The sequence below is a fragment of the Pristiophorus japonicus genome, chromosome 13, assembly GCF_044704955.1.
Source record: "Pristiophorus japonicus isolate sPriJap1 chromosome 13, sPriJap1.hap1, whole genome shotgun sequence".
NCBI classification, from domain to species: Eukaryota; Metazoa; Chordata; class Chondrichthyes; family Pristiophoridae; genus Pristiophorus; species Pristiophorus japonicus.
This window is the reverse complement of record NC_091989.1, coordinates 114427085-114441084: the sequence shown is the minus strand read 5'-3', so window position 1 is coordinate 114441084 and position 14000 is coordinate 114427085. Positions and strand designations below refer to the sequence as shown.

Sequence of the window (14000 nt, the reverse complement as noted above, 5' to 3'; positions counted from 1 at the left end):
AATCAAAGATGACTTCAAAGCTCAAAAGATCATGCAATTACCCCTGTGCTTGGTCATGGGAAACATGCTAACCTTTTGCTTGAGCCTTGAATGAACGTACCAAGAAATGAGCATCTGTGGCTCTGGTTGGTGGAAAGCAAAGACAACAGAAGGAGAACCCCCTGTGCTGGTCCATGGATACAGTTCCCAGTCTCATTGGCTGCAGCCTCGGTATCATGGGCACAGGTATATTCAGGCCTGTGAAGCAGGTACCATGTTTTGTCGCCACTCCCACCTACAGATCTCTTCCTGACCGCTCTCAGATGTTACGGCTGAAAATCAGAATCTGGGCACACACACACCAGTCTACCAGCCCTCGGTGTTAAGTCAAGTTTATTATCCAGTGAAAAATATAACACTCTAGTAGAAACAGAAGCGGTGGTTTTAGTGAAGCAATATTGGCATTTGTCAACAAGTATTTCACCATACGTAGACGTTAGATATTGCCAGTGCATTGCCAATAACAGAAGCTGGGTATGTAACTGCCGAGGCACAGGTAACAGCAATAACACACAATAGTGACCAGCTTTACAGACTGAGACACCAAGCCAACTGTTAAATCTTGGCATCTCAAAGTAATAAATATTTGGTTTCCCACCCCTCCCTAATCTCTCCAAACCACACACGACTCGCTGGCTAGGAGTGGGGGTGGAGCAGGGAAGGCCACCAACCTGCTCCCAAGTTTCTGCCCATTCTGTTCTCATCATGAGGCACTCAAAGATTATCCTCAGTGATGTGCCTCTGACATTTCCAATACCTCTTGCAGCACAGCTCTGATCGGAAACAGCAGATTGGGAATGGAGTGCTGCTGAGCTGCCCATCGATTGAAACACCACCCCTGAAAAACAGATGAAGGTTACAATCAGTTTTTCCATCAGTTATCAGGAGTATAGTGGTGTAACCGGGAAGGTTTCAGGAATCACATCACAGCCAGAATAGAGGACAAGGAACCAGAGATTGTGGAAATAGTTTATATCCGTGGTAGCCCACTTTATGACTGCACCCAGACATGCCACCATGAGGAATGTGCCATATATCAAAAATATAACCGCATTAAGAAAATATTCATATTGATAAGAAATCACTGGTCAAATCTGACCAAATATTTGGAATTTGCCACTACATTTACAATCATATTGTACTAAATATTAAAATATACAACTCCAATATTGTACCTACTTATGAAACAGTCAACACCCAACATTTGTAACAAACTTTCAGAGAGTCGACACCAGTCTAGGTTTTGAATTGTCCTGAAACTTTTGAAAATATAAACTGGACACCAAAGGCTGTTTTACAAAAAAACAAACTACATCTCCCCCACCCCCCATCTCTTCTGATTTGGTGCATTAGTTACGGTTTTCAATGAATTGTCATTGGGAGTAAAGAAACCCGTCAAAGCTGAAGCCAGGATCTTGGTCCTTGTCCCATTCTAGACTCTCCTTTCAAATCTTTCTGCAAGGACTCTGTCTAATTCTCAACGAAAGTGGTGGGGACAGGGGAAAGATAGGAAGGAGCTTTGGTAATGTAAACTGCTCAGCCTGGCCGAAAGCTAATGGAGCAATCAATCCCCTTTCACACTGTCCCTCCATCTCAAAATGAAGAACGTGCCACATGTTTAATACTACTCTTACTTTACTGTCTTTTTACAAATATGTACACGAGCCAATCGTGTTATTTCTCTCCCGGTCGAGATGTTACATTACTGCTGTCAGACCATAAAGCGTGTGCCTTCGCCTCCTGAAGCCCCATTCCTGTTACCTTCTGTTATCGTAGGTATAAACCCATCTAGACTTAAATAACTACACGGTTGTCATAGGCAATCATGTAGGATTACCTCAATATAGTGAAGGCGGCACAGAAATAAACAGAATTAAATTATTCATCGCTATCTAGCACAAACTGGAACAAGATATTGCACAACCCTACTCTAATATTCTTGACTGAAAGTCATAAAAAGTGAAACAACTCTAATCACAAAAACGTAAAAAGGACAAGGTTTTTGATTTTTGCAACCATTAGTGGACTTGCCCTCAGAAATCAAGGGACTGCAGCTGTGAGGAAATGCAATATTTTCCCTGTTTTGAACATTGTCAACTCAAAATGGGTCTAGAGGGAGTGCATTCAAATTATTGTAAAGTAAATTCAAAATTATGAGGAAGGCCTTCTGCACCCAGACTGATCAATGTTTGGCATAATCTGTCAAACAAGATAATAGAAGCAAATACATAGGAGCATTCAAAATACAGTTGGATGCTAAAATGAGATTAGGGAAGTAGAGGGATCAGCTTCAATGGACTGAATGTCATCCTTAACATTACTTTTGCTCAGCAATTCCTCCACCGTCCTATCAGTGAAGGGGAGTCAGATGCACTGGACTGCTCCCCTACATTTCTCTTGCCAATGTACCTTAGCACACCAATGTAATGCTTCTAGTTCTCTCTCTGCGCTTGTTGATTCACATGGGATTGGTGCCAAATTGACAAGAGGATTTGTGCACTGAACTCATGCCATATAGGGAGTGGAGACTTCTGATGTTCTCTCACCAGGCCTGCACTTGGTTAGAGGGTTCAGCACCAATCTGTCAGGGCTGCATCTGAACTCATCTTTCAGGAAATGATGAGCAGGGTCAGATCGTAGTCCTTAAATGGTTGCAAAGAATAAATAGGGTTTGTTTCAGTATAACTTCTTAAACTATATTCATGATGAATTATTGCCGCAAATTCCCCCCCTCCTCCCCCCTGTAAAAGGCTCAGTCATGGTGAACAACTACTGATTCAATTTGAAGGGGTTAATCGGGAATTGTTACTCTACATGTTGTCTGCTTCAGTTAAGATACAGATCAGCCATGATCAAATTGAATGGTGCAACAGGCTCGAGGGGCTGTTCCTATGTCCTTGCCCAAAGATTCAAGTCGGACACCGTTACCATTGAAATGTGGAAAATAGAGATTACTTAGCATCTGTTAGGATTACACGTACACTGTCCAAAGTGACAAGAGCGAGGGCTTCGCTACTCGCCTGCAGTTAAAGAAAGGAAAATCGTTGGATTGTTACACAGCTCATGCTCCAATAAAACTAGATATCAATCATTGTTAAAAATAAATTCATTACACAGAATTCAGTCAACGCTCGGCCTCAGATCACCAGAAAAATGTGTCGAGACTCAACAAAGAAGCCATTCTCTCACTTTCAGGATAATCAGTGTGAATTCATAGTGGAGGCAAATCAAATAGGACCTTTTTGATGTAAGATATTGTGGAGAGGTTAGACAGCATATCTATGTGTTCATTTGATGGCAGTTCTCTCATATAGACTTTGCCTTTCTGCTTCCCTGCCCATCGTTGGCACTGAAGAGCACTCACAAGGTTAACTGTCCCATCGCCCTTGCCATAGAGGACTTTGGGTTCCTGGTCAGGAAAGCTGTCGTAATTAAAGGACTCGGGTGTTTGTACTCCGGTTCCATATAGGCAGTATATTGGTACCCCGGGGGGAGTCAGGTTGTACACCAGCGATTCAGTGTTTTGCCGAATGATCCAGCCGTCTTCAAAGTTGATGTCCTGGTAGAATTTGCGATAGTCCTTCATGGTATAATTGTATGTTGGTGTGGTGATGAATATTTTGTCCATTGACCAGGTGTTGTTGTAAGGGAGTAGCCAATTGGTCGAGACTGCAGTCCGCTGCTGTTCACGGATCTTCAATGGGCTGATGACAGGAATTCGATCATTGTCTCCTACAAGGGTAAGCAGGGTTTAAACCTCAGATTTAGTGCTCATAGAATTATACAGCACAGAAACAGGCCATTTGGCCCAACTGGTCTAAGCTAGTGTTTATGTTCCATAGGAACCTTCTCCCACCTTACTTCATCTCACTATCAGCATACCCTTCTATTCCTTTCTCCCTCTTATGTTTATCTTGCTTCCCCTTAAATGTATCTATGCCTTTTGCCTCAACCATGTGGTTGCAAGTTCCACATTCTAACCGCACTGAGTAAAAGGGCTGAAAATAACCGTGTTTTTAAAAAAATCAAAATCCTTTTGAACATAAAATAGAACCATAGAAGGTTACAACATAGAATGAGGATATTTGGCCCTCTGTGTCTGTGCCAGCTGTTTGTTAGAGCAATGCGTAGCTAATCCCACTGCTCTGCTCTCTCCATAATCTTTTTCTGATTCAAATGCTTACCTACTATTCTCTTAGGAGATACAATGGACTCTGACTCAACTATTCCCTGTGCCAGAGTTTTCCATGCTCCAGCAGCCCTCTGCATAAGGAACATTCTCGTAACCGCTCAATGACAATTTTAAATTGATGATCCAAGCGATTCACCTAGCAGTTTCCTATCTGCCCGTGTAGGAATGAGCCCAGTCCATTGTGTAGCAATCTTTGGAGCCACTACCAAAACCAGGACTTTGCTGTTTGAGATACTGGAGGCATGAAGTCATGGCCTACTAACCAGTGAAGCCAAAGGGGATAAAAGCATTTAAAATGGAACGGGTAAAGATAAACGGCACAATAGTTTCCTTTTGAATCTCTAATCATTTCACATCAGTTATTTTCTTTCCCTTTTCTGTAGGAAAGGTTAAGTACCCATGCACTTCCTGTAGCCAAGACAGTGGAGTGCAGAACACTTTCTCCATGGCCAGGACACTGCCAGCGGATTCCGAGCCAGTCACTGTGTATCCAGGACTCCCCGGCTGACTCTCACTCCACTCAGCAGCCCAACCCCCCCGAGATTGGAAACTCAGTTGAACTCGTGTTCCTTCACACCCAGTTCGTGGCCATTTGTGCAGGCACTCCCACATGTGTTGGTCAAAACAATGACATGTCTTTCAATGGCTGCTGTGGTTACCACCTTCTAGGACAGTTCCATAGCCGTTTCATCTAATTATAGAGAGATTGCAGGGTCCTTTTTAATATCTATTACAGCTTTGAAGGGGCATTGATGTTAAACTGAAGAGTCTCATTATCGTAGCCTGCTAAATAGGAGGACATCTACACCATCATGTCTGCTCCCTGCCAAATGGCATGATAATTAGATAAATTATGCTGCTGGCATAAATGGTACTGGCTGCCTAACCTTGGAGCATCGTGTGGTGCAAGGGGGACCACCCATTTCAACCCCGCCTTGTGAGGTAGAAGCCTGGGCACTCAATTCCTCAGCTGATGAGCTGACAAGTTGGGACCCGCATCCTACACCTCTCTGCCATACTGCTTTATACACCAACGCACTGTGCTGTCATTCTTCCCGTTATGTAATGTTTTAGTATAATCGCAAATGACCGTAACACAACCACATGCTTTATTTACAATGTTGTCAGTTAGTGAAGAGCACCCTAGAGTTTTTACATTCTCGCGCTGGACGTGCCCCTATGACCAACCTGTTGCCAACACTCGCAAAGTCTTCGACACACCTCCCCAAGGAGCCCCCAATGCAATGTAGGATTTAATGTACTTGTCTTTCCACTCCTGGGGCTGATGGTTGAGGAAGTAGAGTGTGTAGAGATTGCCCATACTGTGCGCTATCAGGACAATGGGACTACCATACTGTTCGTACATGGATTCAATCATCTTCTGGAGATCCTTGAAAAATTGGCCATTTTCATCTGGAGATAAAGACAATGGAGAGAACTCACTGCGCTGTTCAATAATAAAATAAGATTTACATTTTCCTCCCACATGGCCCAACTGAAATTATGTCCAACAATGTGCGTTTTTTAAGAATCTTTACTGCGGTAATGTTAAACAGAAATTGTTACTGTTGAAAACGCCAAGTTAGCTCCCCTGTCTATAAAAATACACCAACACAATCTATCAGATGTGTACAGACCACTAAACAGTAATAATGAGGATGGGGACAGCATCAAACAAGAAATTAGGGATGCGTGAAATAAAGGTACAGCAGTTATCATGGGCGACTTTACTCTACATATTGACTGGACTAACCAAACTGGTAGCAATGTGGTGGAGGAGGATTTCCTGGAGTGTATTAGGGATGGTTTTCTAGAACAATATGTCGACGAACCAACTAGTGGGCTGGCCATCCTAGACTGGGTGATGTGTAATGAGAAAGGACTAATTAACAATCTTGTTGTGCGAGGCCCCTTGGGGAAGATAATATGGCAAATTCTTTATTAAGATGGAGAGTGACACAGTTAATTCAGAGACTAGGGTCCTGAACTTGTAGAAAGGTAACTTCGATGGTATGAGACGTGAATTGGCTAGAATAGACTGGCGAGTGATACTTAAAGGGTTGACGATGGATAGGCAATGGCAAACATTTAAAGATCACATGGATGAACTTCAGCAATTGTACATCCCTTCTGGAGTAAAAATAAAACGGGGAAGGTGGCTCAACCGTGGCTAACAAGGGAAATTAAGGATGGTGTTAAATCCAAGGAAGAGGCATATAAATTGGCCAGAAAAAGCAGCAAACCTGAGGACTGGGAGAATTTTGTAATACAGCAGAGGAGGAAAAAGGGTTTAATTAGGAGTGGGAAAATAGAATGAGAGGAAGCTTGCTGGGAACATAAAAACTGACTGCAAAAGCTTCTATAGATCTGTGAAGAGAAAAAGATTAGTGAAAACAAACGTAGGTCCCTTGCAGTCAGATTCAGGTGAATTTATAATGGGGAACAAAGAAAAGGCGGACCAGTTAAACAAATACTTTGGTTCTGTTTTCACGAAGGAAGATACAAATAACCTTCCAGAAATACTAGGGGACCGAGGGTCTAGTGAGAAGGAGGAACTGAAGGATATCCTCATAAAGCGGGAAATTGTGTTAGGGAAATTGATGGGTTTGAAGGCTGATTAATCCCCGGGGCCTGATAGTCTGCATCCCAGAGTACTTAAGGAAGTGGCCAAAGAAATAGCGGATGCATTGGTGATCATTTTCCATCAGTTTATCGACTCTGGATCAGTTCTTATGGACTGAAGGGTAGCTAATGTAACACCACTGTTTAAAAAAGGAGGGAGAGAGAAAACGGGTAATTATAGACCGGTTAGCCTGACATCAGTAATGGGGAAAATGTTGGAATCAATTATTAAAGATGAAATAGCAACACATTTGGAAAGCAGTGACGGGATTGGTCCAAGTCAGCATGGAGTTATGAAAGGGAAATCATGCTTGATAAATCTTCTGGAATTTTTTGAGGATGTAACTATTAGAGTGGACAAGGGAGAACCAGTGGATGTGGTGTATTTGGACTTTCAAAAAGGCTTTTGACAAGGTCCCACACAAGAGATTGTTGTGCAAAATCAAAACACATGGTATTGGGGGTAATGTACTGACGTGGATAGAGAACTGGTTGGCAGACAGGAAGCAGCGAGTCGGGATAAATGGGTCTTTTTCAGAATGGCAGGCAGTGACTAGTGGAGTGCCGCAGGGCTCAGTGCTGGGACCCCAGCTCTTTACAATATACATTAATGGTTTAGATGAAGGAATTGAGTGTAATATCTCCAAGTTTGCAGATGACACTAAACTGGGTGACGGTGTGAGCTGTGAGGAGGACGCTAAAAGGCTGCAGGGTGACTTTGACAGGTTAGGTGAGCATGGCAGATGCAGTATCATGTGGATAAATGTGAGGTTATCCACTTTGGGGGCAAAAACACGAAGGAAGAATATTATCTGAATGGCGGCAGATTAGGAAAAGGGGAGGTGCAACGAGACCTGAGTGTCATAATTCATCAGTCATTGAAAGTTGGCATGCAGGTACAGCAGGCGGTGAAGAACGCAAATGGTATGTTGGCTTTCATAGCTAGGGAATTTGAGTATAGGAGCAGGGAGGTCTTACTGCAGTTGATAAGGCCTCACCTGGAATATTGTGTTCAGTTTTGGTCTCCTAATCTGAAGGAGGACATTCTTGCTATTAAGGGAGTGCAGCGAAGGTTCACCAGACTGATTCCCGGGATGGCGGGACTGACATATGAGGAGAGACTGGATCAACTGGGCCTTTATACACTGGAGTTTAGAAGAATGAGATGGAATCTCATAGAAACGTAGAAGATTCTGACGGGACTGGACAGGCTAGATGCGGGAAGAATGTTCCCGATGATGGGGAAGTCCAGAACCGGGGGACACAGTCTTAGGATAAGGGGTAGGCCATTTCAGACCGAGATGAGGAGAAACTTCTTCACTCAGAGAGTGGTTAACCTGTGGAATTCCCTACCGTAGAGTTGTTGTTGATGCCAGTTCATTGGATATATTCAAGAGGGAGTTAGATAGGGCCCTTACGGCTAAAGGGATCAAGCGGTATGGAGAGAAAGCAGGAAAGGGGTACTGAGGGAATGAACAGCCATGATCTTATTGAATGGTGGGTGCAGGCTCGAAGGGCCGAATGGCCTACTCCTGCACCTATTTTCTATGTTTCTATGTATACCAACATTTATATAGCACCTCTAATGTAGGAAATGTCCCAATGGTGCTTTACTGCAGAGGAGGGGGAGAAAAAAAATAGATAAAAGGAGTGAAGAACATCAAGCCATAGGAACATAAGAAATAGGAGCAGGAGTGGGCCATTTGGCCCCTCGAGCCTGCTCCGTCATTCAATAAAATCATGGTTGATCTGATTCTGGCCTCAAATACACTTTCCTGCCCGCTCCCCATAACCCTAGACTCCCTTATCATTCAAAAATCTGCCTATCTCCACCTTAAATATATTCAAAGACCCAGCTTCCAGGGTAGAGAATTCCAAAGATTCATGACCCTCAGAGTAGAAATTCCTTCCCATTTCTGTTTTAAATGGACGACCCCTTATTCTGAACTATGCCTCCTAGTTCTCAATTCCCCCATGAGGGGAAACATCCTCTCTGCATCTACCCTGTCAAGCCCCCTCAGAATCTTATATTTTTCAATAAGATCACCTCTCATTCTTCTGGTGGGAGTTAGGAAGGTTACTGAAAGCTTGGCCAGAAAGAAGAATTTTGAGAAGATTTTTAAAAAGTGCAAAGAGAAAAGGAAGTTCCAGAGGGCAGGGTCAAGGCAGCCAAAAGGGTCATTCAACCATGGTGGAACGAAGACTGGCATTTAGTGCATCCCTGCTCGAGTTGGCGGGCCACAGGAAGCACACAAGGCTAGAGGAGGCGGGGAATGCAAGGCCTTGAAGAGGAGGACGTTAAATTCAACCCATTGTGGGATAGGCTGTGGCTGGCTGAATTTTGCACATTGGCAATATATGGAGTGGAGAGGACAAGAGGAACCAAAGAAGACATTAGTAAACCAGAGTCTAGAGATGATAAAAATGAGGATAGGGATTTCAACAGTGGTGGGCTGAGGTAGGGCCAGAGGCAGGTGATGTTGTGGATGTGGAATAAGCAGTTTTGCACAGCGAGCGCTCAAGTTTCTGGCTGGGGTTGGGGAAGGTAGAGCAGGAAGACGGCACTGGAAAGGGAATGGAATTTATGAGTGAGAAATGATGGTTTCAGTCTTCTGATGGTCAGTTGGAGGAAAGCTGGACTCATCCATAACTTGATGTCAGAAAGGCAGTCCTACAACACAGCTGTGATCAGGGGACCTGGTGGAGAGATAGAACTGGGCATCCTCAGTATACGTTGCCTGCAAATTGTCACTAAGGGGCAGCAAGTAGATAAGAGAAGGGGAGCTGAAGATGAATCCTCGAAGAACTCGGGGGGTGGGGGGAGAAAGAAGAGAAGCCATTGTCAAAATGTCAGCTGCCAGTGGGACAGGTAGGATTAGGGACCATGGTACAATTTTTCTTAAAGGAATGAAGAACAGAGCTTGCAGTGTTGCACAAGGGCCACGGTCTTGGTTTCTGTAAGATTGAGAGCTGTGCGTGGAATTGCCCGCTCACATGTAGGCTGGTGCAATGAACATATTGTCAGGTCCATTACTGGGGGGGCTGTGAGCCGAGCGAAAGGGGGGCAGTCAGGAAAGCGAGCCAGGGTGGGGGTGGGAGTGGTTGGGGCAAGGAGAGGACCAGCTGAACTGAATGAGCATTATTTTCCCCTTTAAAATACAATAAATACATTTTTGGAAAAAAAAAGTCAGAATCAACCTCCACCTCTTTATTTAAAAAAAAAGTGCTTAAATTCTGGCCCATGTACAACACACATACAGAACAGCCACAGGAAGCATGTGACCATAGTCTCTGTCTTATCTCACAGGTGGTTTGGAAAGAACGCTGACTTTGAATCATGCGAACAAAGTGGAAACATCTTCACAATTACAACGTTCTATTTGTTTTGAACAACATTTGCAACTGAAAAATATAAAAATGAAAGCTATTTAAAATAAACATTTTTTTTTTGGCTGCAAAGGACTTGCTACGTCCAGCCAGACTCAAGCTGGAAATTACAGCTTTATTGGAAAATCATTTTCAGCTTCAAATGTTAGCCAAAAGGAATCTGTAAAACATTCTATATGTGGAGACCCTTCCATCGGGTTAGCATGGTTCAAAGGTCAGCCAATGGGACGAGTTCCTCAGTAGCTGCTGTGCAAGGGCTAGATCTCTCTGCTCCCCAGTCGCTCATGAGGACAATCATGCTCAACACAAGCTCCTTCCATTCAGCAGGTCCTGCTGACCCTCCCTCATTTGATCTCATGATGACTTAAGCTCGTTGCAACGGGGAGGGTTTTTGGGAGAGACTAACTTACAGTAGCAGAAGCTGATCAATTTGGAATCTCTTTTTAAAATTATATCCCAATTTTTCTTCTCTTGCAGTTTTCTCTCTTGGTCTCCATGCACCACATACCATCCCCTAATGAATCAGGCAAGCTATTCCCGCATCTCTTCCAGTACACAAAGACCCACCAGTATGTCTCACTGTCTCTCCCTTCCTGTAGACAAGTGCCTGCCTTCACTCAGCACCTTCCTTGAGGACCCAGCCAAGGCAGAGCACATACGGTCTGAACAAATCACAGTTGTAAATCTGGGCCTAATCCCAGACAACAACCTGCAGCGCATCTAATGTTCTTTGTTCAGACTTGACCATAAAAAGAACTCGCCCCTCCTTCCAGAAACCCAAAACCCCGAGACGCCACCTTTCTTTGCTTAGAATTCACTTACTGGGTGCTCGGCGCCAGTCATATGGAGCACCACGGACATCTTCGTCTCTCAAATAGCCCCAGTCCACCAGATACTTCACCAAAGTATAGAAGTAAATCCCTATAGAAACAAGACAAAAACACAGTGATAGCTAAGGTCATAGATATCCATAGGCTTTAGGCTGAGCTGAAAAGGACAAGTGCCTTGCCAGTCTGCAGTGCATTTTTCCCACCCAACTCCAACCCTTCATTGGGCCTTTCTCCAACAAAGCAGAAACTCAGTGAAAGCAAGACAAGAAATTAACTGTGGAACACACAGAGCATGGCAGGGTTGGACCATGTTCATTTCAATCAGCGTTAAAGAGCTGAAGATGCTGCTCACCATGATGATCAACAGTTCCCTGGTGGAGATCAGTTTCAAGAAGACATGGTTTTGTGCATACACTGCTATTGGCAAGAATGCAGGGTCAATGAGCAAAGGTCAGCAGTACTCAATGCATACCTTATCTATAGATTGGGGACAAATAAAGTTTCTAGGCACGAAAGCCTTTGCGGCATTAACTTCTGGGCCAAGAGTTTCCACTTTGGGTGTAATCGGCGATCCAGGCACAAACTGCATTCAAAATTGCACAAGTTTTGGGCAGTGAATTTTTGCTTAAGTTTCCGCTCAAACTCACTGCATTTCACCGAACATAAAATCTGCCGTGAACCAGTGCAATCAGGCAGCTTTTTAGAATGTAATTTAAAAAAAAAATTTGTATTAAAAATATTCCATGATATATTTAAGAGTGGAAATTTGATGCAGTTTGATTAATACAGCTGAACATGGGTTTATCACAAAAAATAAGCATTTGAAACAGTGTCTAGTCCACCACCTGTGAGAAATCAGATTTTAAACAACTGAAAATGATTTTTTTTTAAACTATACAGAATCATTTACTGATTATATTGGGTACAGTAGTCAGTTTCTTAGTAAATGTTAAAAAACATTTAAAAGTTTTAAAAAGGTGCCGATTAGTGTCCATGCAGCCAAAAAACAGCTAAAATTTAAGAGCCCCAAATGGGCACAATTAGCAAAAACTCACCATGGTGATTAATTTGATCTGGGGGCGTGGTCAGTTTTGTGGGCTGGACTGGGACGCCTTCTAATGCGATGTTTTTTAAGCCAGCACAAAAGATCGCAGAAACTCGACGTGATTTATGCTTGAAATGCCCCGATCTTTTGCACTGGTTTGGCCGAATTGACCTGCAACCTAGCGGAAACTCCATGCCCTATACTTAAGCTCTATGTACACTCAATCACTCGCATATGGTGCAAAGTCCACAACCTTTATTCGTTTATTTCAGGTAGTTTGTTCTGCTTGTGCTGACCAATGAAAGTGCATGTTGTCTTGAATTCTCCTTCACAAATGTTTTTTTCTGGATCCCAGAATAATTCACTCTCTGCAAACTTACATCTCTACCAGTATCAAGTAGCAATACTGTAAAACAAGGCCATCAACCTGATACCTTAACTGTTTTTATCTCTCTCCAGATGCTGCCTAACGTTCTGAGTATTTCCAGCATTTTCTGTTTTATACCAATACAAAGGAGTCCGATGCTGAAGGGACAGAACAGTGAAATAAAACAATGGACTGGATTTTGTGGTAAGAACAATGATGAGGATATCAGCACTCACTGTTATGCAGTAAATCGGACAGCAACTTCCAGAGTCCGCACATGCGCAGTTAAATGCGGAAACCAGGAAGTTACTGTCCGAGTTGCCCCGCTTCTCCACGAACTTCGTCACACTGTTACCTCGCTGAGCTACATCCTGGTGCCCAGCCTCCGCCAAATTAGTTTAACCCCTCCCCAACAGCACTAGCAAACCTCCCGCAAGGATATTGGTTCCAGCTCTGTTGAGGTGCAACCTGTCTGGCCTGCGCAGGTCCCACATCCCCCAGACCTGGTCCCAATGCCCCAGGAATCTGAAGCCCTCCCTCCTGCACCATCTCTCCAACCACACATTCATCTGCTCTATCCTACTATTTCTATACTCACTCACGTGTGGCACCGGGAGTAATCCAGCAATTACTACCTTTGAGGTCCTGCCCTTTAATCACTTTCCTAGCTCCCTAAAATCTGCCTGCAGAACTTCATCCCGCTTTCTGCCTATGTCATTGTTACCGATATGGACCACGACCTCTGGCTGTTCACCTCTCACTGTGCGCACTAGGTCCGTGCAACAGAGCTGGCCTCCAGTCGTCCTAGTTAATCCTTGCCACTGGACCAAGACCTAGCTCTATCAAGCCCGTGTGGTGGCTGGTGTGCAACGGCCACCACACATTAAAAAAATCCACGCACAGGCATCTTCCAACCTTCAACATGTAGTTCGGGACCTGGAATATTAGGTCCTTCATTGAAGCACCTGTATGGCGTGAAAACAAGTCATCCTCGATACGAGGGCCGCCTATGATGATGACCTCACCGAGAGAATCGTCATTCAAACACATGAAGGGTGTGAAGTTGTGGTTCATAAGTACATAAGAAATAGAAGCTGGAGTAGGCCATTTGGCCACTCGAGCCTGCTCCGCCATTCAATAAGATCATGGCTTTCAATTCACTAAATATATTCAATTCACTAAATATATTCAAAAGGGAGTTAGATGAAGTCCTTACTACTCGGGGGATCAAGGGGTATGGCGAGAAAGCAGGAAGGGGGTACTGAAGTTTCATGTTCAGCCATGAACTCATTGAATGGCGGTGCAGGCTAGAAGGGCTAATGGCCTGCTCCTGCACCTATTTTCTATGTTTCTATGGCTGATCTTCTACCTCAACTCCACCTTCCCATACTATCCCCATATCCCTTAATTCCCCAAAATTTATCGATCTCTGTCTTGAATATACTCAACAACTGAGCATCCACAGCTCTCTGTGATAAAGAATTTTAAAGATTCATAACCCTTTGAGTGAATCCTCAT

At 43.8% G+C, this 14000-nt stretch overlaps 1 protein-coding gene across 1 annotated transcript in view; it reads right to left on the bottom strand.

Moving 5' to 3' along the window:
- Positions 1–355: 355 nt before the first annotated feature.
- pla2g15 (phospholipase A2, group XV) overlaps positions 356–14000 on the bottom strand; it is a 66566-nt gene continuing 52921 nt past the window's right edge. Inside the window, exons 4-6 of the mRNA XM_070897901.1 lie at positions 11063–11161; positions 5420–5644; positions 356–3771 (exon numbers count right to left, since the gene is read on the bottom strand). Coding sequence (XP_070754002.1) covers positions 3251–3771; positions 5420–5644; positions 11063–11161 — 845 coding nt within the window. The 3' untranslated portion in view covers positions 356–3250. The remainder of the gene's footprint in view (positions 3772–5419; positions 5645–11062; positions 11162–14000) is intronic.